Source organism: Bos javanicus, chromosome 1 (assembly GCF_032452875.1).
Source record: "Bos javanicus breed banteng chromosome 1, ARS-OSU_banteng_1.0, whole genome shotgun sequence".
In the NCBI taxonomy this organism is placed as follows: Eukaryota; Metazoa; Chordata; class Mammalia; order Artiodactyla; family Bovidae; genus Bos; species Bos javanicus.
Window position 1 is genome coordinate 27,554,133 of NC_083868.1, and position 26,971 is coordinate 27,581,103.

At 33.2% G+C, this 26,971-nt stretch overlaps 1 protein-coding gene across 1 annotated transcript in view; it reads right to left on the minus strand.

Moving 5' to 3' along the window:
- ROBO1 (roundabout guidance receptor 1) overlaps nt 1-26,971 on the minus strand; it is a 1,287,230-nt gene that overhangs the window by 1,107,516 nt on the left and 152,743 nt on the right. Inside the window, exon 2 of the mRNA XM_061430941.1 lies at nt 22,424-22,562. Coding sequence (XP_061286925.1) covers nt 22,424-22,511 — 88 coding nt within the window. The 5' untranslated portion in view covers nt 22,512-22,562. The remainder of the gene's footprint in view (nt 1-22,423; nt 22,563-26,971) is intronic.

The window sequence follows — 26,971 nt, forward strand, 5'->3', positions numbered from 1 at the left end:
GGCTAACAAATATATGAAAAGATGCTCAACATCACTCATTATCAGAGAAATGCAAATCAAAACCACTATGTGAAGTAAGCCAGAAACAAAAACACCAATACAGTATACTAACGCATATATATGGAATTTAGAAAGATGGTAACAATAACCCTGTATACAAGACAGCAAAAGAGACACTGATGTATAGAACAGTCTTTTGGACTCTGGGAGAGGGAGAGGGTGGGATGATTTGGGAGAATGGCATTGAAATACGTATAATATCATATATGAAACGAGTGGCCAGTCCAGGTTTGATGCACGATACTGGATGCTTGGGGCTGGTGCACTGGGACGACCCAGAGGGATGGTATGGGGAGGGAGGAGGGAGGAGGGTTCAGGATGGGGAACACACGTATACCTGTGGCGGATTCATTTCGATATTTGGCAAAACCAATACAATATTGTAAAGTTAAAAAACAAAACAAAACAAAAAAACCACTATGAGGTACCATCTCACGTCGGTCAGAATGGGTGCTATCAAAAAGTCTACAAACAATAAATGCTGGAGAGGGTGCAGAGAAAAGGGAATCCTCTTACACTGTTGGTGGGAATGCAAACTAGTACAGCCACTATGGAGAACAGTGTGGAGATTCCTTAAAAAACTGGAAATAGAACTGCCATATGAACCAGCAATCTCACTGCTGGGCATACACACCGAGGAAACCAGAACTGAAAGAGACATGTGTACCCCAATGTTCATTGCAGCACTTACCATAGCCAGGACATGGAAGCAACCTAGATGTCCATTGGCAGACAAATGGATAAGAAAGCTGTGGTACATATACACAATGAATATTTCTCAGCTATTTTAAAAAATGTATTTGAATCACTTCTAAACAGGTGGATGAAACTGGAGCCTATTATACAGAGTGAAGTAAGTCAGAAAAACTCCAATACAGTATATTAATGCATATATATGGAATTTAGAAAGATGGTAATGATGTCCCTATATGCCAGACAGCAAAAGAGACACAGATGTAAAGAACAGACTTTTGGACTCTGTGGGGAAGGTAAGGGTGGGATGATTTGAGAGAATAGCAATGAAACATGTATATTACCATATGTGAAACAGATCGCCTGTCCAACTTCGATGCATGAGACAGGGCACTCAGGGCTGGTGCACTGGGATGACTCTGAGGAATGGGATAGGAAGGGAGGTGGGAGGGGGGTTCAGGATGGGGAACAGTACACCCATGGCTGATTCATGTCAATGTATGGTAAAAACCACAACAATATTGTAAAGTAATTAGCCTCCAATTAAAATAAATTAATTAATTAAAACAAAAGTGTTTGAAGTCAAGAGAGCATTCTTCAGCTCTCAGTTTATTCTTTTTAAAAAACATTTTTTAATATTTATCTTTAATTGGAAGATAATTGCTTTATAATATTGTGTTGGTTTCTGCTATACATCAACATGAATCAGCCATAGGTATACATATATCCCCTCCCTCTAGAAACTCCTCTTGAACAACAAAACAAATTGAATAACAATGAGTAACAAAAGAAAATATTTTCTCTTGTGTAGAGTGATCAGGAACAACTTAACCATGTTAGTTGATTCAACTTAGATCATAATGTTATCCACTCTAACTTAAGTCTAATCATGTAGCATCAAATATTTCACAGCAGACCCTAACAACTACACATTTGGAAAAAATATGTAAGTAGACAAATAGAAAAACAAAAGAAATTATAATATGCATTCGTTTTTAAGGTCGTCTATTTCACTAATGAAACTAACCTAGTAAATATATTTGCCAGATCTGGATTTAATGGAATATAAAAAATCAGAGCTATTTGGTTTAAACAGACTGACAATAATATTCACGCCCTCTAACACAAACCATAATGAAAAGGGGAACTATTCACCCTCTTTTCTCATCAATAATTTGGAAGTTCTGAATATTGAAAAAAATAACTGTGCTCATGTGATATTTTCTGCAACTATCATTAAATGATATGTACCTGGTGTTCTTACCTCTTCAAAATGTATTGACAAACTAAATTGATTATTTTGGTCCTACTTAAAGTCTTTTCATTAAGGCCATGAATTATTATAACTTCTTAAAAAGCTAGGGGAAAGGATTTGATGCCCTTCCTTCTAATGTGTTTCATTCAGTATTTTTAAATTAAGAAATTGATCAACTATTTCTTCCTACAAAAGTATGACTTATTCATATGAAAAGAAAGTGAAAGTGAAGTTGGTCAGTCGTGTCCGACTCTTTGCGACCCCGTGGACTGTAGCCCACCAGGCTCCTTGGTCCATGGGATTCTCCAGGCAAGAATACTGGAGTGGGGTGCTATTTCATATAAGTCAACATAAATATATTTTAGACATTAAGTGGCCCAGGACTTCTTTCATAGGTAATGAAAATGCTTTTGTTAAGTGTAATGTTTGATGCAGTGAACATAAATCTGATTCATTATATTATGAATGGTCAACAATCCCATCTCTCTATATAAATATGCTTTAGAAAGTAGACCAACTCAGATGATATTACTATTTTAAAAAGGAACAGAGTCAACCTACAGTTAAACATAAATAAAATCTGTAATCCATGCACTAAAAATTAACAAAGATAAATCATTTCTTGTCAGTCAGAAAGGTAAAGACAAGAAGATGGACTTACAGAAGGACAAAAGGAAAATCGATTTGAATGTCTTAATGAACCATAACCAAATCATTCTATTTCAAGCCTTCAGACAATTAGAAAGTGAAAAAGTTGGATTTGGTGATTGGTGATGCCTGAACTTCAATTTCAGTGTTGACTAGCCCATAAAGTTTTTTCTCCTCTATTTTCTACATGAAAAAATCAGAGCAATTGCATAACTTTTTTCTAATCTTAACTCTAGCTTTCTCTCTGACTCATCATTGAATAAATAGGGGGGTCCATGGACCAACTTTAGGACAATCTCTCATCCTCTTGAAATTGTATGTAAAACTCTAACAATTCATGCCTGAATATCCTTTGTTCTGGAATTAAAAAAAAACACACAGTTTCTAGAATTTAATTAGCATTGATCCCAGCCCGCAAAAGGCAGGAAGTTGAAATGACTTGCCATGTCACTGCAAAAGTAAACTTTAAGTTATCCCAAACAGGGATTTGCTTTTTAAACTAAAATGGTTATGAATATATTATATTTAATTACTATTGTTTTATATTCTGAGTTTTACAAACAGTCCAGCTACAAGTTTAGAAAAGGTATTTGCAATACTTAAAATACTTTTTTATGTTTTAACTCAACTTTTTGAACAGTATGACACATTAAAAGAAGTTAGGCCACATACCTAGCTATTAAATCTTTCAGAAGAATGTGGTATCACATTTTATTTTATTTTAAATCTTTATTGGAATATAGTTGATTTACAATATTGTGTTAGTTTCTGCTGCACAGCAAAGTGAATTAGTTTTACATATATCCACACTTTTAAAGATTCTATTCCCATATAAGTCATTACAGAGTATTAAGTAGAGTTTCCTGTGCTATACAGTAGGTCCTTATTAGTAATCTATTTTATATAAAGGAAAGTGTTCATGTCAAACCCAATCTCCCAGTAGTATCACATTTTAAATTTGCTCTCAATAGCCTTGCGTTGGAGATCTATAAATTCTTCTCTTCTTTATTAACCAGGCTAAATCCCCAACACACACTCTCACACTATCTCTCTCTCTCACACACACTCAAACATCCACACACCTTTTAAAAGAAAATAATGCATATTGGGATAGTTGGGCACCCTTTTGATTGAAGTATTAATCAAATATTTTAGTTTATTTACACTATTTACTCAGCAAAGTCCAAAATTTTTAAAAGGTTGGTTTCTTTTGCTAACAATTTATTAAATATATAGTCTATCAAACTGATAAAACTAATTCTGAGCCAAAAGCATTTTTATTAAAACTAGGGACTAACATGAATTGAAAAAGGTTATGGAAGCTTAAGCCAGCAAATATAGAAAGCACTACTAATAGCCTTTCATTATATGCTGACAAGAGATTAAACCATTAAAATTGTCATAGGATAATAATTCAATTTATATAGAGTCTTCAGCCTTATTTTTATATTTTAAAATTATTATATTTCCATATCTAGAGTATATTCAGTGTTACTGTATGAACTCAAGTCATTTAAATGCCCATGTTTCAATGTTTACACGTACAATATTTTGCCCAACAAAAAACACTTTTTTAAGGTGCTACAATTTAAAGTAAAATAGGTCAATGCAACCAGTGAAAGAACTGGAAAATACTAATAAGATCAAACCAACTCACCTGAATCATCTCTTGTACATAGATACTTCCCGAAGGTCTGCAGTACCAGACGTCTGGAGGTAAGCTGAAAGCTGAGGAAGCGGCCAAAAACGATGGCAAGCATCCACCTCATGTATAACCAGATTCACTGTTTAAACAGATGAGCTATTTTCTATTACCTCTACAGAACTGAACTTCTGAAATGTGTGTGTGTGTGTGTCTTGTGTGCCTGTGGGAGTAAACCTGATTGAAAATTACAGTTTATAGGATTATAATATGCAAAATTTATTATCTGATTGCAGCTATTTTTACATCCACGTGTAGTCTCTGAGAAAGAAAGTTTTCATTTTTTGATCAGTCATGAAGCTAACAAAATGCGGATTACTAGAAGCTCTCACATCATCAAATATTGATTGCCATAACACATCAAAAAGGCAAATGTTGAAACTGACTAATAAGTGAAGCATGGACAGCAGAATATGACTAAGAGAGATCAGAGCACTTGTGTGTAAAATTAAAGAAAAATAATGACAAAAATCTCACAAAAGTAAATTAAAATATTATGAAAAGAGTGCAAGTAAATAATTATAAAAATACAGCACTAAAAAGACAAAATGTATATAATAAGCTTCACACATTGCTTTTGATTAAGAACATATAACTATATGGTAATAAAATAACTTTAGACAGAATCAACACTGTTTTGCATTAGTTTATAATGTTCTTTATTACAAATTATTAGTACCAGTATGTGCCTTACATTTAAAATTACACTGCTGATTATTGTTAATTCACACTACCCTTTGAAAATAAAGTGATTCATCTTAGAATAATTTGAATCAAAGGAAAATTTAGATTTGATTATTATAGTGCAAACCCATGATAAGTTACTTCTCTGGCCTTGAATAGAACTGAGTGATAACTGTCAGTAGAATTCTTAGCTATAAATTAAAGAAGATTATAATAGTGCTGAAATAAAAGCAGTCAAGCAGAATCTTGTTTCATAAATAGTACCACAAGCGGAGGGCTAATATCACATGTATATTATTGTTATGTCTGCAGTGTTGGGTGATAACGATTTTGACTGTAATTCATGGTGTGTTTTAGCTTGTAGAAGCAATAAAATATTGATCATAAGCATGTCCAGCCATTATTCAGAAGATTAGATCAATTTATGAGAGGCAATAATGTGTAAATGAGTGACCTTCCAATGGCCAAAAGTAATTCCAAGGTAAAACTACCGTCTATCTAGGGCTCCAGATGAAACCTAAGTTACTAAAAGTCAGATATTGGAATAATATATAGTTTTGAGCTCAAATCATATAATAAGTTATTTGGCAACCATTACTCTATAAATATAGCATCAAATATGTTGCCAATCTTTGATAGCATGTGTAGAAAGTTAAACATTATAGACTATTTTTTAAAGATAAATACCTTTTAAAACTCAAAGGAGAAAATAAAGCTAATAAGCTATCTCATTTAGTGCAATTCAGATTCAAATAGTAAATTTATAAAAAGAAGCAGTTTTCTAAAATTATGAAAATAAATGGAAAAGTTGATTTAGAAAATATACTACTATTACTTCATTTACAAAAATGGAAAAAGATGGCAGTTACTTTCAGAAAATAAAGTGATACAAATGCCCCCAAACATGTTTTGGTTTAGCAAAAATTTCAGTTTAAATTGGTTCATTACACAGTAGACTATTTTAAATTAAAATTAATGCACATGTCTATGTGATGCATGCTCAATTATTAAGCCTCAATGGAAGGACAGCCAACTTACTTCTAGTAACAACACTATGATATCTGCTGACAAAATTCATTGTATTTTCTGAAAAATCATAGAAAGTATTTTTGTAGCCTTTGCAAGTTTAACATGATTTTTGAGCCTTTTGTATTGATACCAGAGATTTAACAGCTTAATACAAGTTAGCAGATTAAAAAAAGGGGGACGGGGGGAGAATCAAAGAAATACATTTTCACATGAAAATAAAATTGTGAAATAAAATGTGTCACTCTCATTTTAAAGTAATTTTTGATAGAAAAAGCAAATGATACACTAATATATGTCAAATAGCATATGTTTTAATATAACTTTTTAATGTTCAACATATGCTATTTGACATATATTAGTGTATCATTTGCTTTTTCTATCAACTGGGAAAGCCTACAAAAAGACTAAACATGTAATGTTCAATGAAAAAATCTTACTGTGTATCAGTATGTGTATTTATAATGCACTCACAACACAACCCTTGTTTGATTGGATGAAACATGTTAATTTGATCCATATAATCATAAATATTGAACTAAATATTTGTGACATAATTCTAGAAATGTTAAGTCACAGCTGTTTGATAAATATATTAACATTGCTATGGTTGAATTTTTAAAAAGACTTAGAAAATATATGATTAGGTAAGGAAAATTCTATACAATGAAAGTTTATTATGATTATAAAATTTTAGCTAGAGCTATGCTGATAGTTTTTTCTAAAGTTGTTATGAAATGGTATCTGAGGGAAAACACATACTATTCTGAAATGATAAAATGCTATCTTAAATTAAACATAAAGTATTTTAAGGCATGTGTATATTATAATCTCAATTATAATACCCATTGTCCAGCTAAAGAAGAGGTAGTAAAATAAAGAAGTAGTAAAAGAAAAGAGTAAAAATAGAAACACAAAAGTAGGTTTCTAGACAAGAATCACAGAAATCAAGTAAATCCAGTTAAAAATATGAAACATGATCTTTTTTTTTTTTTCCCTAGCAGAAAAGAGACAGATTTATTCCAGGAGGGAATCTTTCACCTTTCTAATATACTATGTACCTGGAGTTAGATGTATCAAACAAGATTGGAAAATCCTTTGTGACATACTAAGAGATACAGAATGGACTGACATGGGATGGACAATATCATCATGAATTCTGGAGTCAGACAAACCAAGGCAGTTCAAATCCTGGTTCTGCCAGTTGTTACAAAGAAATTAATTCTCTTTCATAAAGAGTTTTCAAAAATTGAATGAAATCAGTGCAGAGAGAGCACAAAGTGAGTGCTCAAGTAGTGATATCCATTGATGATAAACATTATTTGTTACTCACGAATTAAGGACACAGTAAACTAGATAAATTATAGTCTTATATTTATTATTAATGCATAAAGTTTGTTTATAAGATTTATCAAATGCCAATGTCTAAGCAGTGTAACAATGAAGAGAGGTTATTCATGGAAATGTTCTTTTGGAAAAATGTCACAAACTTGTCATTTAATTATTAATATGAAATTATTTATAATTTAAAGAAAAATGACAAATTACCAACACATTCAATCAAAATCAGCTTTTAGTTTTCATTTCAAATATTTACTTCTGAAAACCACCCAAATAATCTTAGTCACCTCATTAAAATTACCTTAAATCCTCACTAAATAATTTCCAAAGTATATTTTATCAATCAAAAATCCAATATAGAATAAACACCGACCACATAGCAAATTCTACTATATAAAGACCAGATGAAGAGCAACACACTGTCCAAATATGTTATGGGATTTGGTTTTGTTTGGGTAATTTAACTTACAGTGGAAATATAAATATAATACGGAAGCCCCATTATATATATATGTATGTGTGTATGTATACATATATATATATACTTACACCTAATGTTATAAATATAATAGAATATATATTATATAACATATATATTATATTATGCAGGAACACTGAGCAAAAAATGAGGACTATTCAGAGAAACCTGAGACATATGTTCATTTGTTTCCACTGAGTCCACAGGATTTTTTTTTTTTGTACTAAAAGAATTGTATAACAGATAAGCCTTGTCCCCCTCTCCCCTTTTTTTTTTTGTTCAGGTAGTTATGTTGAATCATTCCTCATAAGCTTTGTTGTCACATGACTTGGCTTTTCATGTAATATGATACATTTATAATATATAAAATAACATTTTTAGGTCAATGTTTTATGATTTTAATACAGTATTTTCTATATTTTAACTGAATGAATTAAACTGGCTCTTGTGATTCTAATTTTCCCACTGATTTGTGCATTTTGATACTCTATTCATCCATGTTACTGCCTGTTTTTGTGTATTGTGCACTAAACACTTTTTTCAGCATTGATTGAAACTTGACAACTCTAGTTATTTCAACTAACTGTATTAATTAATACTTTCATATTTAACTATACTTTTCTTCCTCTTCTAGTGGCCATTCAATTAAAAATGGTATTATTTTCTAATTTTTATAACTAATAGTGTCATAAAAATTTAATTAAGTCAATTGAAATTCTACCAAGCAAATAATTATTGTAGTCATCTTCACTTTTACTTTTTATTATCTACTTTAATCAATCAGACTGTATTTATAAATCAAAGATCCTCCTATACTGTGTTTTCTTCCTTTCTATTAATAATATTTAAGTTTTGTGGATCTGTGACTTTTACATCAATTAGACCACTCAGGTTAACCACATAATAAATTTAGCTAAAAAATGCCATTCTTGATAAATTATAGTTTCTTTCCATCCATTAAAATCAAAGTATTTTATGATATACCACAAAAGTGAATCAAATTTTGTTTCAATAATTAAACTTCTCCAGAATTGACATGGACTAAACACAAATAGCTACACATTGATAAAGACATAATAAAACTAAAAAAAATTATCTTCTACCAGATAGCATTTGACTAAACTTTTCTTTGTCCAATTCTAGTCTATATTTCAAAGTTGCATTGTAGGCTTCTCTAGCTTTTTTAGACTAGTAATTTTCAAGGTTTTTTGCAACTAGTATATACTAGTTTTTATATTTATATTTTATGTCTTTTTGTGCTTCTTAATGAGGAAATGCAAAATGATACAAATGGTATATGTGTATAGTTTTCTTGTTGTAAAATACTTCACTAAAAAGCAGTACAAAATTATGAAACTCCTATCACCAAGATACCTGAGAAAATAAATGCTAACTTCTGAGCACCCTTCTGGTTGTTTCATGGCATACTTTCAAAAACTAGAAATCTGGGTGACATATTTATAACTTTAAAATACTCATTGTATTAAACAATCCACTAATAATTATAACAAAATCACCACTCTAGTCTGAAAATATGTCACAGTGCACAATGCAAGCATTCACAATGGTCACTTTTCCCTTGTTTGCCCTAAAGCATTACTGTTTGAGTTTGACTGTCTAATATTTATGACTTATTCTTATATATTTATAAGCCAAACTTGTACATAGTCTGTTCAATTTGCATTCCTTTCCTTTTTTTGTAATGAAGTTATGTCACATCATCATCTGGGCTTAAAATTATCTGATAATTTTTCATTCATCTATATCACCTGGACCCTTCATGTAGGGCTTCCCTTGTGGCTCAGTGGTAAAGAATTCATCTGCCAATGCAGGAGACTCAGGTTTGATCCCTGAGTCAGAAAGATCCCTTGGAGAAGAAAATGGCAACCCATTCCAGTATTCTTGCCTGGGAAATCTCATGGACAGAGGAGCCTGGCAAGCTACAGTCCATGGGGTGGCAAAGAGTGGACACAACTTAATGACTAAACAACAACAACAGCAACCCTTCGTATTCCAAAAACTCACTAGCAACACATGTTTTCAAATGCCAGTAGCTACTATTCACTGGGCGCCCTCTATAAATGAGATATTGTATTAGATACTTCACAGTCTTTATGTAACCTTTACAATTACACTACAAGGTAAATATTATTTCCTTTAAAAAACAAAATGAACCAAAAAACCACTCTGCATGTTCCCCAAACTCACACATTTCATACAGAATCCAAATAAGCTTGACACTAAATCCAATGCTTTGTTTAATATCATCTAGCTTATTTACTACAATAAAGCAATCTGTTAAAATGATTGATTCCTACATATACTTGATAAATCTAACAAAAATGAAATAGGAAAAAAGGCAGCTCTTCTTGAAAGAGGCAGAATGACACAGATAGAAAATGAATTGAGAGAAAGATGAAGTTTAAACCTGTGGTTGAAATTTGAATAAACCATCTACCTTATAATGATTTCATGTTAGTCACTCACTCATGTCCAGCTCTTAGCAATGCCATGGACTGTAGCCCACCAGGCTCCTCTGTCCATGGGATTCTCTAGGCAAGGATACTGGAATGGGTTGCCAATTCCTTCTCCAGGGGATCTTTCCAAGCCAGGGATTGAACACAGGTCTCCTGCATTGCAGGCAGATTCATTATCATCTGACCCACTAGGGAAGCCCTTAAAAACCAACTTCCAGACATTCCCAGAGGGTGTGGAACTGCTTCCTTGTACACCCAGAGCACATTAACCGATTTGACCCACATGAACTTGTTCTACCTAAATAATACTTCTGAATCTTCTCTCCTGTCTCCACGAAACTATTGGTTTCTTAAAGAAGTCTTTCCTTTTCACATAAATTTTCTCTGGTCTTTCTTTTCAAACTTAATTTTGTTTCTCCTTTTTCTAGTCGCATTTAATATTTTACAATGATAAAAAATCATTTAGTGATGACACAGACTATTATTTCCAATTAATGTATAAATTATATTTTATGGTTATCTTGACAAAAATAACATTAATATTACCATTTTCACATACAATTCTGATTTCATCAGTCAGATGATATTCTCTCCAATTGTTTCTTTACAGTGAAAACATTACAAGGAAACTACTATTCTGTATAGTCAAAATAAACTCTTTTGTAATGTGCGGTAATGTCACAAATTTAAAAGTTCTTATGGGAAAACCTATGTGATTTTGGATTTGACAATGCATTTTAGAAACAACATGAAAAGCATGATCCATAAAGGAAAAAAATATATACTCTGGACTTCATTAAAATTAAAAACTTTGGCTCCGCAAAAAGTGCTAGGAGAATAAATAGATAAGTCACATACTGGGAGAAAATATTTGTAAAAGACAGAACTGATAAAAGACTGTTTCCAAAATATACAAAGCACTCTTAAAAGTCAACAAGAAAACAAACAACTTGATTAAAATATGGACAAAAGTTCTAAACAGACACCTCACTGAAGATGAAATACATATGGCAAATAGACATATGAAAACATGCCCAACATCAGATATTATTAGAGAACAGCAAATTAAGGCAAAAATCAGATACCATTACACAGCTATTAGAATGGCTAAAATCCAGAACACAGATGACACCAAATGCTGAGAAGGAAATGGAGCAACACTGAACTCTCATTCACTGCTGGGAAGAAGGCAAAATGGTGCATGGACGGTTTGGCATTTTTCTACAAAGCTAAGCTTAGTTTTAACAAAAAAAGTATTTGGTGATGATGCTAAAAATAGGATTCAATGAAATAAGCTTTACACCATTGGCAAGTGAAATAATCTGAGTAATTGATTGACTAGTAGGTTGACTAAGGAGTAACACTAACTTCTTATCAGTATTAGTTGATCTTTGATTATATATCCACTATCTAACACTTAGAAACTACTCCTCTGTACATAATTTTAGTATACTTTTGAACATAAAGTATTATAAGGCCATTCTTATATTGCATTGATATAAATATTCATAATAATTATTATATAGATTTTTTTTATTAAAAGATTCCAATTTATAATAGATACCGTTAAATTGATATTATCTCACCAACTTGTGGATAAACAGCACAGTATATACGATTTTTTTCTACCTAAGAACTTCAGTGAAAAAAATACACAGTTATGCTAATAAAGACATATAACATTAATTTCAACACCACGCAGAGTGCTTAGAAATGTCAACTCTCATTATGGTAGTAGCACTGTAAGTGAATAGGGTTAGTTTTCTGATTAATAGATTTCTAAACCTTAGAAAGACACTACTTCTGGAAGGAAAAATACCATGAGGCTGTGAATGGATACATTTTAATCCTGTTTGTATTCTTATTATACTATTTTTTTCCTTTATGTTTGCCAAGCTTGTGGCTTTAAAATAAGGCTCTATTACAAAAACCTGGTTGCCAGTGAGTATTTGTACCTTTACATAAAACAGCTTAGAGGAGCATATGGACTACATCAGGCTCAATTTCCCTCCATATATCATATTTCATCAATTTGAAGTCATTGTTTCATATTTTGATTCTAAATTTTTACAGTTAATGGCATTTTAGAATAGCTGTGAGCCAGAGAGTGATTTTGATATGATTGACATTGACTGTCGCGCTATTCTTTGGTCAGAACTGTTGACACTGTAGTCATTTCAGTTAAGCTACATTCATTATGGGGATGTACAAGTTGAGTTTAATTATAATTTAAAATGTCTTCCTCAATTCCTCTATTGTCAGTAAATACATTGTCAGTAAATGCTATTGTTATTTGAAGCTTAAAACAAAAATTTGGGCATAGATTTAACACTGCTGAGAAAGTATTTATTGTTAGAGAAATGGCCAAAAATCTGTATTTTTTTGTGAAACAAAAATTAAGCTATTTAATACAAGAAGGAAGAAACACTTAGGTAGCAAAAAGTGCCTGATTCCTGAGATACTTCAAAAGGATTGTTTGTCACCACCTAACTAAATGCATGAGAAACTGTCTATTCCTTCAGAAAGGATGAACGAAACTTGAAAGTATTAAGAGGTTGGTCTGATTAATGCATCACACAGAAATATTCTTAAGACATTGTGTCATGGCTTAATTGGTGGCACATTTTTTTCCTTAAAATGAGATAATAGGGATAGTACTGTCAAGTTACATTTGGAGAAATTCAGATTATTTAAAGAACATGAAATAAGCTATAAATTGTTAAAGATAAATAACACTTCCTCTTCTGAAACTACCTAAAAACCACAATATTCTCATATTAGAAAACAAAAATCCAGGAAAAGAAAAAGTGGGTCCAGTAGAAAAGACAAGAAGTGATTAGTGTCACAAAGTTATAAGAAAAATCTCTGACCCAGTGACAAGGTGAATAATGACATCATGAAGAAGACCCACAGCATAGGATGTGGGGCCACTACCCCCAGCTGACTACTTATACCATGCTTATGGTGGTAGTTATACCATGCTATGCTTTTGATTGAATTGCATGTCAAGCTGTGAGTCTATAAGAGTAAAACATTAATTTACAGAATGACTATTAACACAGATGGGAAAAATGTCATGTCTTGATTTTATCTTACTTCAAAGAGGATAGATAATGATTTTTTAACTTCTATAGCAGCCTTTATGTATATAAAGTCTATATGAATAATTTAGAATTATAAACACAAATACTATTTTATATGTGCATTTGTACTTCAATATAAGTAGTTTATATATATACATTCATTCATACATATATGTGTTATGACAATTATTTCATAGGTATGCATATATGTGTATATATATACATGTATATATATATACACACATATAAAGCTATCTCATATCATTAAATGCCATGTCTTTCAAAATTTGCCCTGTGGATTATTTTTTAGGAAGAATGTCAGTTTTCATACTTTCAAGGCCCACATGCAACTTTTTATGTTAATTTATTTATATGTTCTTTTTAATAGTCTGGGATACCCATTTTATTTACTAATTACAGAATCAATAAAAAAATCATTTTCCAAGTAATTGTCCCATGTGAAAATATAGCAGAGGCTGAGTCTGTTTCTACAACAAAGGAAACAGGTGTGTGAACAGAGAAAAGCTGCAAGTAAAGAGAAAGAACAAATGAATGCTTACTAGGCAATCTGGGGAAAACAGCTGAATGAAGTAAAGACAGTGTCTCTGGCAAATAGAGAATTTTTTACGACAGGCTTTTTCTACCCTCAGGCACAATTACAACAGCTGTACGATATAGCCTCTATCAGTCATAATCTAGAACAGCGCCTCTCTATTAACCAAGCAATAGAGGAGCAAAATTACTTAGACCAGTCCATATGAGACACTCTGTTTGCTGCAATGCATTCTGATGGCTTAATTAGGTGAAGCGTGTGACACATGGGGTTTTTCAAGCCAGGTTCATCACAAAGGCCATATCGTCAAAGCAGAATGGTCCTGGGCTCTACAGCTAGGTTACAAAGATGAGCTTCTTCATTGAGTGACCTATAGCTAATGAGGTCTGTTAGTTTGCTTCCATCTCCTTAAACAATTAGGGGAAGCCTTATACTAGTAGACCAAGGCTAATGAAGAGCATGGAACTGAGTACAGCTGGCAAATTCTCTCAAGATCTCATCTCTAGTTGAGTGACATTCTCTTGAAAATAAGGAATGCATTTTACTTTTTAAAGCATTTCTTCTCTTTAGACTCGACACTTCTATTTCCAATAAAAATTAGATTTCCAATCCTATTTAGCACCCACAAACACACATATATAAACAACAAGTAAACAAAGGTCACATCATGAAACCAAATGGCATACAGTCAAGGAATATTTTAAATGTGCTTGTGTCAGTGAAGTGAGGAAAAAACCTGAGAAACACAATTATACTAAGAGAATAAATCATATATACTAGACATCTTAACAATGGTTTATTCCATAGTTTGATTGCATTATTGATCTTATGAACACTAACTTGTTTAATTGTCCAAAAAAGTTTGAATGGCATTAATATCCGTACAAAAGATAATGGTAAATAATGTACATATATGCATATATACACAAGTGTATATATGAATGGTGACTTTAAATAGCATTATAAAGTCATTCAACTAAAGTCCAGCAAAAAACATAAAGCAAATATTGCTTCTAAAAACCAAAGGGAAGTATACCTGAATACCTTTTCTATTTGATCTTGTAAAACAACTGTATATTGTAAGTCATCAAACAATAAATACACAAAAATAAAATCACCTCATAGCATGCTCCTGTCTGCCTAATTTCATTAATGATGTCACCATCGGCCTATCTTCCAACAATGAGTCTTGAAGTCATTCGTGATGCCTCTCTCTCCTTCTTCTCCTCACTTTCTATCATCACCCAGTTTTTCTGACTCTACATCCTACACGTTTTATTTTCAAACATGTCCCTTTCCTATCTTTGTTGTCTGTATAGTGAGGCATCTGCCATAGTTTTAGCAATCTCTTCCTCTTGCTAATTTATTCATATATAAATAAACATTCCATGAATAATTTCTATACACTGCTTCCATTTTTTTGGTTATGATAATAATTCTAAAAACCCCCAACAGTGCTTTCCTCTCTTCTATTATAATGATAATTTATAATTGAAAAATTAGATGTACAATTTTTTTTTTTACTATTTTTTCCTTTACAGAGAAAAATAAAGTAAGAAGATACAATGCTGGTTTATATTTACATTGCTTCTTCCAACCTTAAAAAGTACTGTGTAGTGTTAAAAGTCAAATAGGTGTTGAATTAATAAATAAAAATAAAAGAAATAATTTGATGATAAATGAAACAATTAGATGGACCACATTTCCACTGAATTACAGTTAAGAAAAAAAACTTATTTGGCTACTTCCCACCTTAAACTCTCCCATCAGCTCCCTTTTGACCAGAGTTTATCTTTAAAACTGCTTAGCTCAGTATAAAATGTTCCTCAAGATTTGAATTTCAAATTACTCTCTGGACTATCTGCAAACATCCCTTAGTATACATTTTTCCTTTCTACCAGCCAAACAAGAGTTATCACAGTCATCGTGACTCTGTCTCCTGGCATAAGCCCCAAATTTTCTTTCCCCACTCAGAGAGAACTCCTAAAACTCAGGTACCTACCCCATAGTAGGAACTTAATTAATGGACTGTTTTTGTTCACCTGCTTCGTGAGGTCTTTCATGAGCTCCTCGAATTGTTCTACAGATAACCTCCTCCTTACTTACTGGACATGTCTTTTTTTCCCCTCAATGGCACTTGTAATTAGCTACTGTCCCACTATACCCATACAGTTCAGACTGGGCCAGTGACATTTGATTTTAGACAATAATGAGATTATCATCAATGTTAGTAAGAGCAACTCCTTATAATAATATCCAAATTATTTGATCATTTAATCTATCATTCAGATAAAAATAACACGGGATAATTCTGACATTCTTTCTGAGGGGTAAACTGACATAAGGAGAGAAGAAGTAATTGGACAAAGTAACATAACTAATACATAGCAAAGACACGGCTCAAATACAGCCCTTCTGAGCCAAAGGTCACCTTTTCTCTGCTATGAACTTTTGATACTCTTGATGTTTCCTGAGTTGTCCTTCTTCTCTTCTTTCTTTCCCTTCTTTCCTCCTGTCCTTTTCTTCTTTCCATCCACCCTTTCTCTTTATGGGTGTGTTCTTCTATTATTTTTAAACAAAATTTGAAAAGCAGTATACAAAAAACATCTGGTTTATTTAATGATTTTCTTCTAGTGTTCTATAATGCTTATAGAAATGTGTAAAATTAAGTTTTTATTCTATTTAGTTTGTAGTGACTATTGGTTTTAGATATCATATTCATGCATAAGTCATAAATTCATACTTTGTCTTTTTACAGTCCCTAACAGATCTGACTTACCCACTACCAATACAATATTGTAAAGTTTAAAAATAAAATAAAATTTAAAAAAATAAATAAAATAAAAATTGCAAGGGGGAAAAAAAAAATAAACACAGTGACAGTGTCAGCCAACAATTCAGCTGGGGCTAATGAAAATATTTCATTCATTTGAAAATTAAAAGAAGAAAATAAACATTTACAGTCAAAGATTATATTCATGTTGATGCCAACACAATTTTAATAAACAGTGTTTTATGCTCTTTCATGGCAAAAAACTCCACAAAGGCAGAAGTAGCTATGGCTACCATTAGTCATAATGCAACTCTGATTCTTAGCCTTTTTTTCAGAAAGTTTACATAACTTATAAATTATTCTAATTTGGATATAAATTCCCAGCCACTTATGTCTGAGACAATACTTTATTAAGACTGGGACAAAGTTTAGGAAACCTTTTACCTATTAGGCAAAACTAAGTTAGAATCTGTAAAGACATTTTTAATTATACAGGTTAATTTTCACGATTGATTTCCTCAGTGGCTATTTTCTTGAGCTATTGCCTCAAAATTGTATTTTTCAAACTATAAATAATATTATAAGACAAAATAGCAAGAAACGTAAGTAAAACAATGCAAAATAAACAGCATTAGCCTTAAATTTGTTCTCCCAATTCCTTGCAATATATATAAAATAAATATCTTCAAATATTTTCATCTCTTTATACAGATAATAAGTAGTTTTGAACCTGTTTATTATGTCAACCTAAACTTTGTCAAAAGCTATAGTTCTTAAATGTTCTGTGTACTACATTAATAGAGGGTATTTGTAAAACTTCTGGTTCCTTGGGTCAAAACCAGGCTCTCTGCTTCAGTGGTTCTATTATGGGCCATTGGCAACTTTAGTTTTAATAAACATTCAAAAAATATATATTTATGAAAAAAATATACGGAAAACATATTGAGAAACACTTTTCTGGTCATACAGATTTACTAAGTAGCATTTATAATCAACCCATGTTTTTAATAGTAAAATTTCTATCAATGCATAATTGGAAGAGTTAAATAACATTTTAAAGTAATTTTAAGTCTGAATATTTTATTCTAGTAGAAGAGACAAGCACCTTTGTAAATTTTTAAAATTAATTGATACACTTCTGAATAGTCAGTGCAACTTTAAAAAAAAAAAAAAAACTACCTAAGAACAAGCAATGCTATAGTCTCCAAATAATATATACATTTTTCTTATCAATTTCCCATGGCTACTGTGCTATAGAAACTAATAACAACTTTTGAAAAAAAAATTGTGGATAAAACCCTTTGTGGAATGCATAGATGAAACATTCTTAGTTAAATAAATTAGTCAAATAAAAAATGTTTAAAGATTCTATCATATTTTAATTTCAGAAACTGATGTATAGAATGGTCTTATGGACTCTGTTGGAGAGGGAGAGGGTGGGAAGATTTGGGAGAATGGCATTGAAACATGTATAATATCATGTATGAAACGAGTAGCCAGTCCAGGTTCGATGCAAGATACTGGATGCTTGGGGCTGGTGCACTGGGACGACCCAGAGGGATGGTATGGGGAGGGAGGAGGGAGGAGGGTTCAGGATGGGGAACAAATGTATACCTGTGGCGGATTCATTTCGATATTTGGCAAAACTAATATAATATTGTAAAGTTTAAAAATAAAATAAAATTTAAAAAAAAAGAAACTTACTTTCTTTTTTCTTTTTTTTTGCATTATACAGAAGATTTTTAAAATCTGAAATAATCCCTCAAATCTATTCAAAATCTACTGGGAATTTAACACATAAAACTAATCACAAAACTTAGGGAAGCTTTGGAGTTGTATGTACATACTTCCTATTATTTCTAGAATTTTGTGTAAAGAATTATTTCATTAACATTTGCAATTTATCCATGGATGATTCAAGTCCAGATAACACTTAGCTCCTTGCCATTACCATCCTTTGACTAAAGCATCAAGGAACTGAAGTGGTGGTGGCTGGGGATGGGTGGATGGGTGGGGAGGGTAAGCAGTGAATCATTTCAGACAATTTCACACTCAAGGCTTGTTGACATGAGGCCGGGCAAAGGAAATAACCCTGTCAGCACCTGCATCTTTAATGAAGGACAGCACTGCTGCACATTCATAGAAGAGAGAGGGAAAAATAAATCACATTTAACTCTAAAGTGGGCTGTCAGATTTATTCAAAGAGAAATGCAACCCTGTGCGCTTTCCCATCCTCACATATCTCCATTTAAAATCTTACAATATATACTTAGAATTCAACATTTTCATCATTGATGTTCTTCCGATTTTCAATTCAGCCAACTATATATAAAATGTATACTTTTAAAACATATCATTTAACATTTGTCTTTTATTATCTTTATGACATCCTTTGCAATCAGAGGTAGATATTCAAAATGGAAGATGGGTAACTGTCAGGGTTCTTCATAGCAGAGATTAAATAAACATCTGGCCTAGCCCAGGTAAGCATGCCTCAAGAGATAACCACAGTTGATTTAAGAGTTTTTTATATGTGAATAAGAGATGAGGAAAATTGAAAAGATGAACATCTAACTGGTTTTATTACAGAGTCTTTAATGGGCTCTCTATACACCAAAGGCAGCAACTCAAACGGCAAGGGACACTCATTCCTAGGATCCACCTCTTAATTATTCCATTTCTTTTAAAATGGGTTAAATTTTCACCAAAAAGAGTATTTTTTCATTTCAAATGGACATGTAATTTCCAGTCATTTCTGATCTACCAACCACTTCACAGACAATATTTTAAAACATAACAGTTTTAAAAATGTATTATATAGGGGAAAAAAATAGAAAAAAAAAAAAAAAAAAAAAACCCTGAGCTTGGTAATCTATCAATTCAAGCATTCTTTTAATATTGAATCACACCTAGTAACCACATCATAGGATTTCCCTGGTGGCTCAGTGGTAAAGAAAGAATCTGCCTGCCAATGCAAGAGGTGCAGGTTTGATTCTGAGTCAGGAAGATTCTCTGGAGAAGGAAATGGTAACCTACTCCTGTATTTTTGCTTTGGAAATCCCATGGACAGCAGAGCCTGGTAGACTACAGTCCATGGGGTCACAGAGTTGAACGCAACCTATCAACTAAACAACAGCAAAACCTCATCACAGTGTGAGTGAAAACCTCTTTATTATGTGACAATGAAATAATCTTCATTATGATAGCTGTCTTCATAGCTTTTTAATTAGGCATCTTGTACCCTGAGGGATCTTGTTCTGGTAGATGCTCTACTCACAGCTCACCAAGTTATATTCTAAAGACCATATACGCCTCCTTAGTTTTTTAGAAACATGGTACTTTTTTTTTGTTTTGTTCTACTTATCTGACTTTTGAAATTAATTTCTTATGAAGGAGGATATTCTTTCTTAAGGGAAAGATTAGAAGCAAATCAGCTGAATGAGAAACTGCGTTTTGAAAAAGTCACTAGTATTCAGTCGTCTGTCTTTGATCTTCTGAGCTATGTTAAACTCAGTTCAGGTCAAGGGCCTCTACTGAACATAATAAAGCTGGAACAGCAACAGGAAGAATCAGGATCTCACTTCATGTGAGATCTCACTTCACTTTAATGTAAAGGAGGAGAGATTTTGAGACTGAGGACTCCTTTCAATAGATTTTCTAATCTCCTTAGCCTGAAACCAATGTTTCTGGATGGAGGCAGTTAAGAAAATCCACTCTGCAGATGTTCCTTTTCAAAGCTAACAGTGTATTTCTTTTGACAGGTAAATCACTTTGAAATAATTCTTGAACTCTCTGGTCCTGGACAGGAAAGACATTTAGGTTTATAAATCCCAATTTTGGGGGTATCCTTGCTTCTCTTCAAGGCATTGTCTCAAAATAGGCCTTGAGTTTCTAATCTGTATAACATATTTTTGCTAACTGCTAGCCAATTGATCATCTATATACCTGATCTATAGATTGTATTAAATAAACTCATGCATTTTAAGCTCTCTTTAGTCTTGAAATGCTTGCATGTAAGATAGTAAGTTTTGATAAATTTTGGAATTAAGTGTTCAAGTTGATATGTCTTCTCTGAATTTATATATTTTCTTGACTACAAAGGTAACTCTATGTTACACAGATAAATCTTACACCCATTACGTACCATATACTTTGTACACACAATCTATATATGTAGAAGTAATCTACATATCTAGATTAATAAAGATGACTAACACCACACTAGACCATTTTGAGATTTGATTACCTGGTCAAAAACTATATTATGGGCTAAATTTATTGACCTGGAGCAGTTATTAGCTGATAAGGACAATTGCATCGACACTATACCTGAAACTATAGTCACAGCTTACAAAACACTTTCATATAATCTTTTTAATCCTGATACTTTGAAATACAACAAACTATTTTATACTTATATTTGCATTTTAATACACTTAAAAATGTTTAACATTTTTTCATATTGTCATTTTTTGATTTGGATTCATTCACTAATTTTAGTCAGTACTCAGCAAAAGAATGGCAAGATAATAGAATGGACAGGTTAAAATGAAAAACTTTAGTGGTTTAGTAGTAATTTCAGAGTGTCACTCTAATAGGGTACAAAGCAGATAAACAGACTTTGCTACAACAGACTTTAACTTTGCTATATACTTCCACCCTCTGGAAATACTTTTAACAGATCTAAATACACTTTTTGTTCATAACTCTTTATTTCTAAATAAATATATCAATTTTAACCCACCGGGAGAAAAATTCAAATTCCAAGATTACAAATATTTGAAAATCTGATTTGTATGTGGATATGCATGATAAGTTACAAATAGTTATGAATATTAAAACAAGGAGAAAAAAAAAACTCAGGCTTCACATTTTGGTTTAATAAAACACCAAATGTCATTATTTTATAGATAACTTGGCTAAATTATGATGATGTATTAAAGTATATCCAAGTTAACTATCATTTCCCCATAGTTTTAACTATGAGGAACATTGACATTACATTCTGATTAGTGTGTTAATACATTTTTCTTTTTTCCTCTACCTTAAAATGGAATTTAATCAAGTTCCTACAAAAGAGCTTAAGGAAAGCTTTATACAGAACCATTAATGAAATTATGATATCAAGGAACAAGATTTCTAACATTGTGAAAAACAACAGTAACCACAGCAGCAACACACAGCAAGTTGCATTTTTATTCTGACATTGTTCCACCTGTGAATTAGCATATCACTACTCCAAAGGAATTTCAGGTATGTTTCCCTTTTTCTTATATTTCTTTCCTACGGTACTAACACGTATAGTGACTTTGCTATTCTTTTTGTGTCACCCACACAAGTACTTTGCTCCCAACTATAATTGTTCTTCCACTACTCTAACTCACTTAATAATTTTTAACACATTTCAGTAACAGTAGATTTTTGTGAATCTTCTCAGTTTCTCTAGGAAATTAACAAAGTGCTGTATACTCAAGAATAATATTTGATTTCTGAAATTTCTCAGCACACACACTTAAGAAACCATTCACTCAGACTTACAAGTTCCACAGAAAACAAACAAATTCAATTTACAACACATAAAATAAAAATGAACTTAAAGCAAAGAAGAAATGCTGATCAAGGTTTGATGAGACAAATGCATGGCACTTACCTGGAATAAGCTGTGCCAGGAACAAGTGACTTTTTGACAAGCTGAGGAGTGATATTATGGCCAAAAAAGGAGCATGTGTCCATTTCATCTTTGTCCCTTCCTTGCATTACACCCAGCCAGTTATACAGATATGTTTTATCTAGGAGGAAAAAAAAAAAAACAAACAGAATTGTTTTCATGGTTAGCTATGTTGAGATAGAGATAATATTAAAAATATTTTGTGAAAAATCATAGTGCAAATGCCTTTAAAATGTCATTTATCAAAATTATAAAACATAAATAGTTAAAATGAATACAACTTATACAAAGTGTATTTTGGGATATACCTTTTGAGCAAATATAGTACTTATTAATTTTGAAAATTCATTTTTAGCAGATATCAATAGCAAATGATTCCTTGGTTTTCTCTATCCTTTAGGGGATGACAGATCAGTGTTTCTGATTTCCTATCACTTGATACAGAATGCTCTCATCAAGCCTAGAACCTCTACTGTTATTCATTCACTAAATAAATATTTACATGCTGTTCATAAAAAGCCAGTCACTATACTTTTTGAGGACACAGCAAAAGAAAAATTAAAAAAGGAACTAAATTCTATCTTCATTCAGGTACATAAATATAATGTGAGGCCATTTTAGTTAGTTCAGTTGCTCAGTCATGTCCGACTCTTTGCGACCCCATGAATCGCAGCACGCCAGGCCTCCCTGTCCATCACCAACTCCTGGAGATCACCCAAACTCATATCCATTGAGTCGGTGATGCCATCCAGCCATCTCACCCTCTGTAGTCCCCTTCTCCTCCTGTCCCCAATCCCTCCCAGCATCAGGGTCTTTTCCAATGAGTCAACTCTTCACATAAGCTGGCCAAAGTATTGGAGTTTCAGCTTTAGCATCATTCCTTCCAAAGAAATCCCAGGGCTGATCTCCTTTAGGACGGACTGGTTGGATCTCCTTGCAGTCCAAGAGACTCTCAAGAGTCTTCTGCAACACCACAGTTCAAAAGCATCAATTCTTTGGCTCTCAGCTTTCTTCACAGTCCAACTGTCACATCCATACATGACCACTGGAAAAACCATAACCTTGACTAGATGGACCTTTGTTGGCAAAACAATGTCTCTGCTTTTCAATATGCTATCTAGGTTGGTCATAACTTTCCTTCCAAGGAGTAAGCGTCTTTTAATTTCATGGCTGCAATCACCATCTGCAGTGATTTTGGGGCCCAAAAAAATAAAGTCTGACACTGTTTCCACTGTTTCCCCATCTATTTCCCATGAAGTGATGGGACCAGATGCCATGATCTTCGTTTTCTGAATGTTGAGCTTTAAGCCAACTTTTTCACTCTCCTCTTTCACTTTCATCAAGAGGCTTTTTAGTTCCTCTTCACTTCTTGCTATAAGGGTGGTGTCATCTGCATATCTGAGGTTATTGATATTTCTCCTGGCAATCTTGATTCCACCTTGTGCTTCTTCCAGTCCAGTGTTTCTCATGATGTACTCTGCATAGAAGTTAAATAAGCAGGGTGACAATATACAGCCTTGACGTACTCCTTTTCCTATTTGGAACCAGTCTGTTCTTCCATGTCCAGTTCTACCTGTTGCTTCCTGACCTGCATATAGGTTTCTCAAGAGGCAGGTCAAGTGGTCTGGTATTCCCATCTCTTTCAGAATCTTCCACAGTTTATTGTGATTTACACAATCAAAGGCTTTGGCATTTTAGTTACATCAATTTATAAACAAATAAAAAAAAAAGAACTTTTATAGCTGTTCTATTCTAAACAAGGCACTGTGTATGAATTGTGAAGGGCCCAAGAAACACCAGATAGTGCTTGGTAGAAAACAGTATGGAGAGGGAAATGGCAATCCATTCCAGTGTTCTTGCCTGGAGAATCCCAGGGATGGAGGAGCCTGGTGGGCTGACGTCTATGGGGTCACACAGAGTTGGACATGATTGAAGTGACTTAGCAGCAGCAGCAGGACTGGTGCTGAAGCTGAAACCCCAATACTTTGGCCACCTGATGTGAAGAGTTGACTCATTGAAAAGGACCCTGATGCTGGGAAAGATTGATGGCAAAAGGAGAAGGGGGTGGCAGAGGATGAGATGGTTGGATGTCATCACCAACTCAGTGGACATGAATTTGAGTAAACTCCAGGAGAGAGTGGAGAATAGGAGAGCCTGGCATGGTGCATTCACGAGGTCACAAAAAGGCGGACACAATAGTGACTCAACAACAACAACAACCACAACAACAATATGTGTGTGCATGTTTTTCCCTAATAGTATATTGGTGCATTCAGGGAACTATAAGAGGGGCTGTTTAGCTTGTGATATTAGCCAGGATATAATAAGATAGCAAACTGAAAAGATAAAGAAAGGTAATGAGGAGCCAGTATAGAGTTTAACGATAATATGATCTAAACCACACCTGTCCCTAGGTATCCACAGGGGATTTGTTCTAAGAACCCCCATGGATACCAAAACCTGCAAATGCTCAAGTACCTTATAAAAAAATGGCATAACATCTCCTGTATTTTAAATCATCTCCAGATTATTTATAATGCCTAATACAATAAAATGCTATGTAAGTAGTTGTAAATACAGTGTAAATGCTATGTAAATCACTGCCAGTACACAACAAATTCAAGTTTTGCTTTTTGGAACTTTCTAAATTTTTTCTTTAATATTTTTGATCTTTAGTTTAATCCACAGTTATGGAGTCCATGGATATGGGAAGATCGACTGTATTTAGAAGATAACTCTGAGAGGAATGTGAAGGATAAAGAAATTATGAGGGAAATTAGCACAGAGGCCATGCAGAAATGTATAATGGATGCTTACAAAGGACAATGGCAGACAAAAAGGAATATATGCTAGTGTTGGGGTGGGAGGCAGGTAGGTGACATTATGCAAATACACTTTGTGGAACTTGGCAAATTATTAGATTTGGGAGATAGGAAGTGGAAGGACATTTATTCATTTATTCAAAAATATATCTATAAATCTATTGCAATATAAAATGTAATTTATTCCCAAAGAAAAATAAAACTCTGTCACTCATTTTTGTGACATTCAGAGTTCCAACTAAAAAAAAGGATGACAAACTTCATTCTGTCAGTTTATCTGCACAAAGCTATCGTCAATCTGCCTATTTGAGCTGAGCAGTCCTTACTTTATTACTTACCAATGCAGAGTTAATTGCCAAGTTTTCCTTGACAAAGCTGCCTACTCCTCCTGCCAGTCAGCTGCAATCATCTAACCGTACTGAAGATATCTGAGGATTATTTCTTCCCTCTTAAAAATTCTGCAAGCAACTACTGTCTGAGCTAGAACTCTGCCTCGAAAGAAATATTCCTGGTTACTAAAGGTTCATATTTGTTGTCTTATCTTCCTTGTTTGGGGCTTAATGTCCTTGTAACTTCCTTTTTTTAGTTAATTGTTATTGGAATATAGTTGATTTATTTTGCAACTATTTTTATTCTGGTATATCATTCATAAATTATATACCCACATTATCTTTCACACATCATTTTTCTTTCTTAAGAGTCAAATGAGACCAGAAAGTAGATTAGATTTCTATAGATAGCACAAGCCTAGATGTACACTTCTACTCTTCAATTCATGCAGTTGTTAGTTTGTCTAGAGGCTCTTTTTCAGGGTTATCCATTGACTGTTTTGGCTTATAGTCGCATTTTTCACAATGCTCACATGGTCACAATGTGACCATGATTAGCTCTTCCAGAGATAATGTGTAAATACAAAGCATTCTTCTAGGGGGTTCCCTGGTGACTCAGAAGGTAAAGAATCCACCTGCAATGCAGGAGACCTGGTTTTTATCCCTGGGTTGGAAAGATCCCTGGAAAATAGAATGGTTACCTGCTCCAGTATGTTTGCCTAGAGAATTCCATGGACAGAGAAGCCTGGCAGGCTACAGTCAATGGGGTCATAAAGAGTCAGACATGACTCTTGGTTGAACTCCTATAAGTTACAGTAAGAGGCAGATATTTATTTCAAATTTCTAAAATGTTTTAGGATGTTGTTCAGTTACTCAGTCGTGTCTGACTCTTTGCAACCCTATGGATTGCAGCATGCAAGACTTCCTTTTCTTTCACCATCTCCCAGAGCTTGCTCAAACTCAAACATATTTTTATTATCTAAGAACAATTTTGTGAATTTACATAGTCAGTGGCTAGTATTATAATATGATTTTGAGTTAGGACTCACAAATCCAAAATGGCAACTGCATTATTCGCTACATTCACACATCACAATACATTGAAGTTTTGATCTTCAAATCTTCTCTGAAAAGGAAAGTTCAGTTCAGTTCAGTTCAGTCAGTCATGTCCGACTCTTTGCAACTGCATGGACTGCAGCACGCCAGGCCTCCCTGTCCATCACCAACTCCCAGAGTTTACTCAAACCCATGTCCATTGAGTTGGTGATACCATCCAACCATCTCATCCTCTGTCGTCCCCTTCTCCTCTCAGCTTCAATCTTTCCCAGCATCAGGGTCTTTTCAAATGAATCAGTTCTTTGCATCAGGTGCAAAGTATT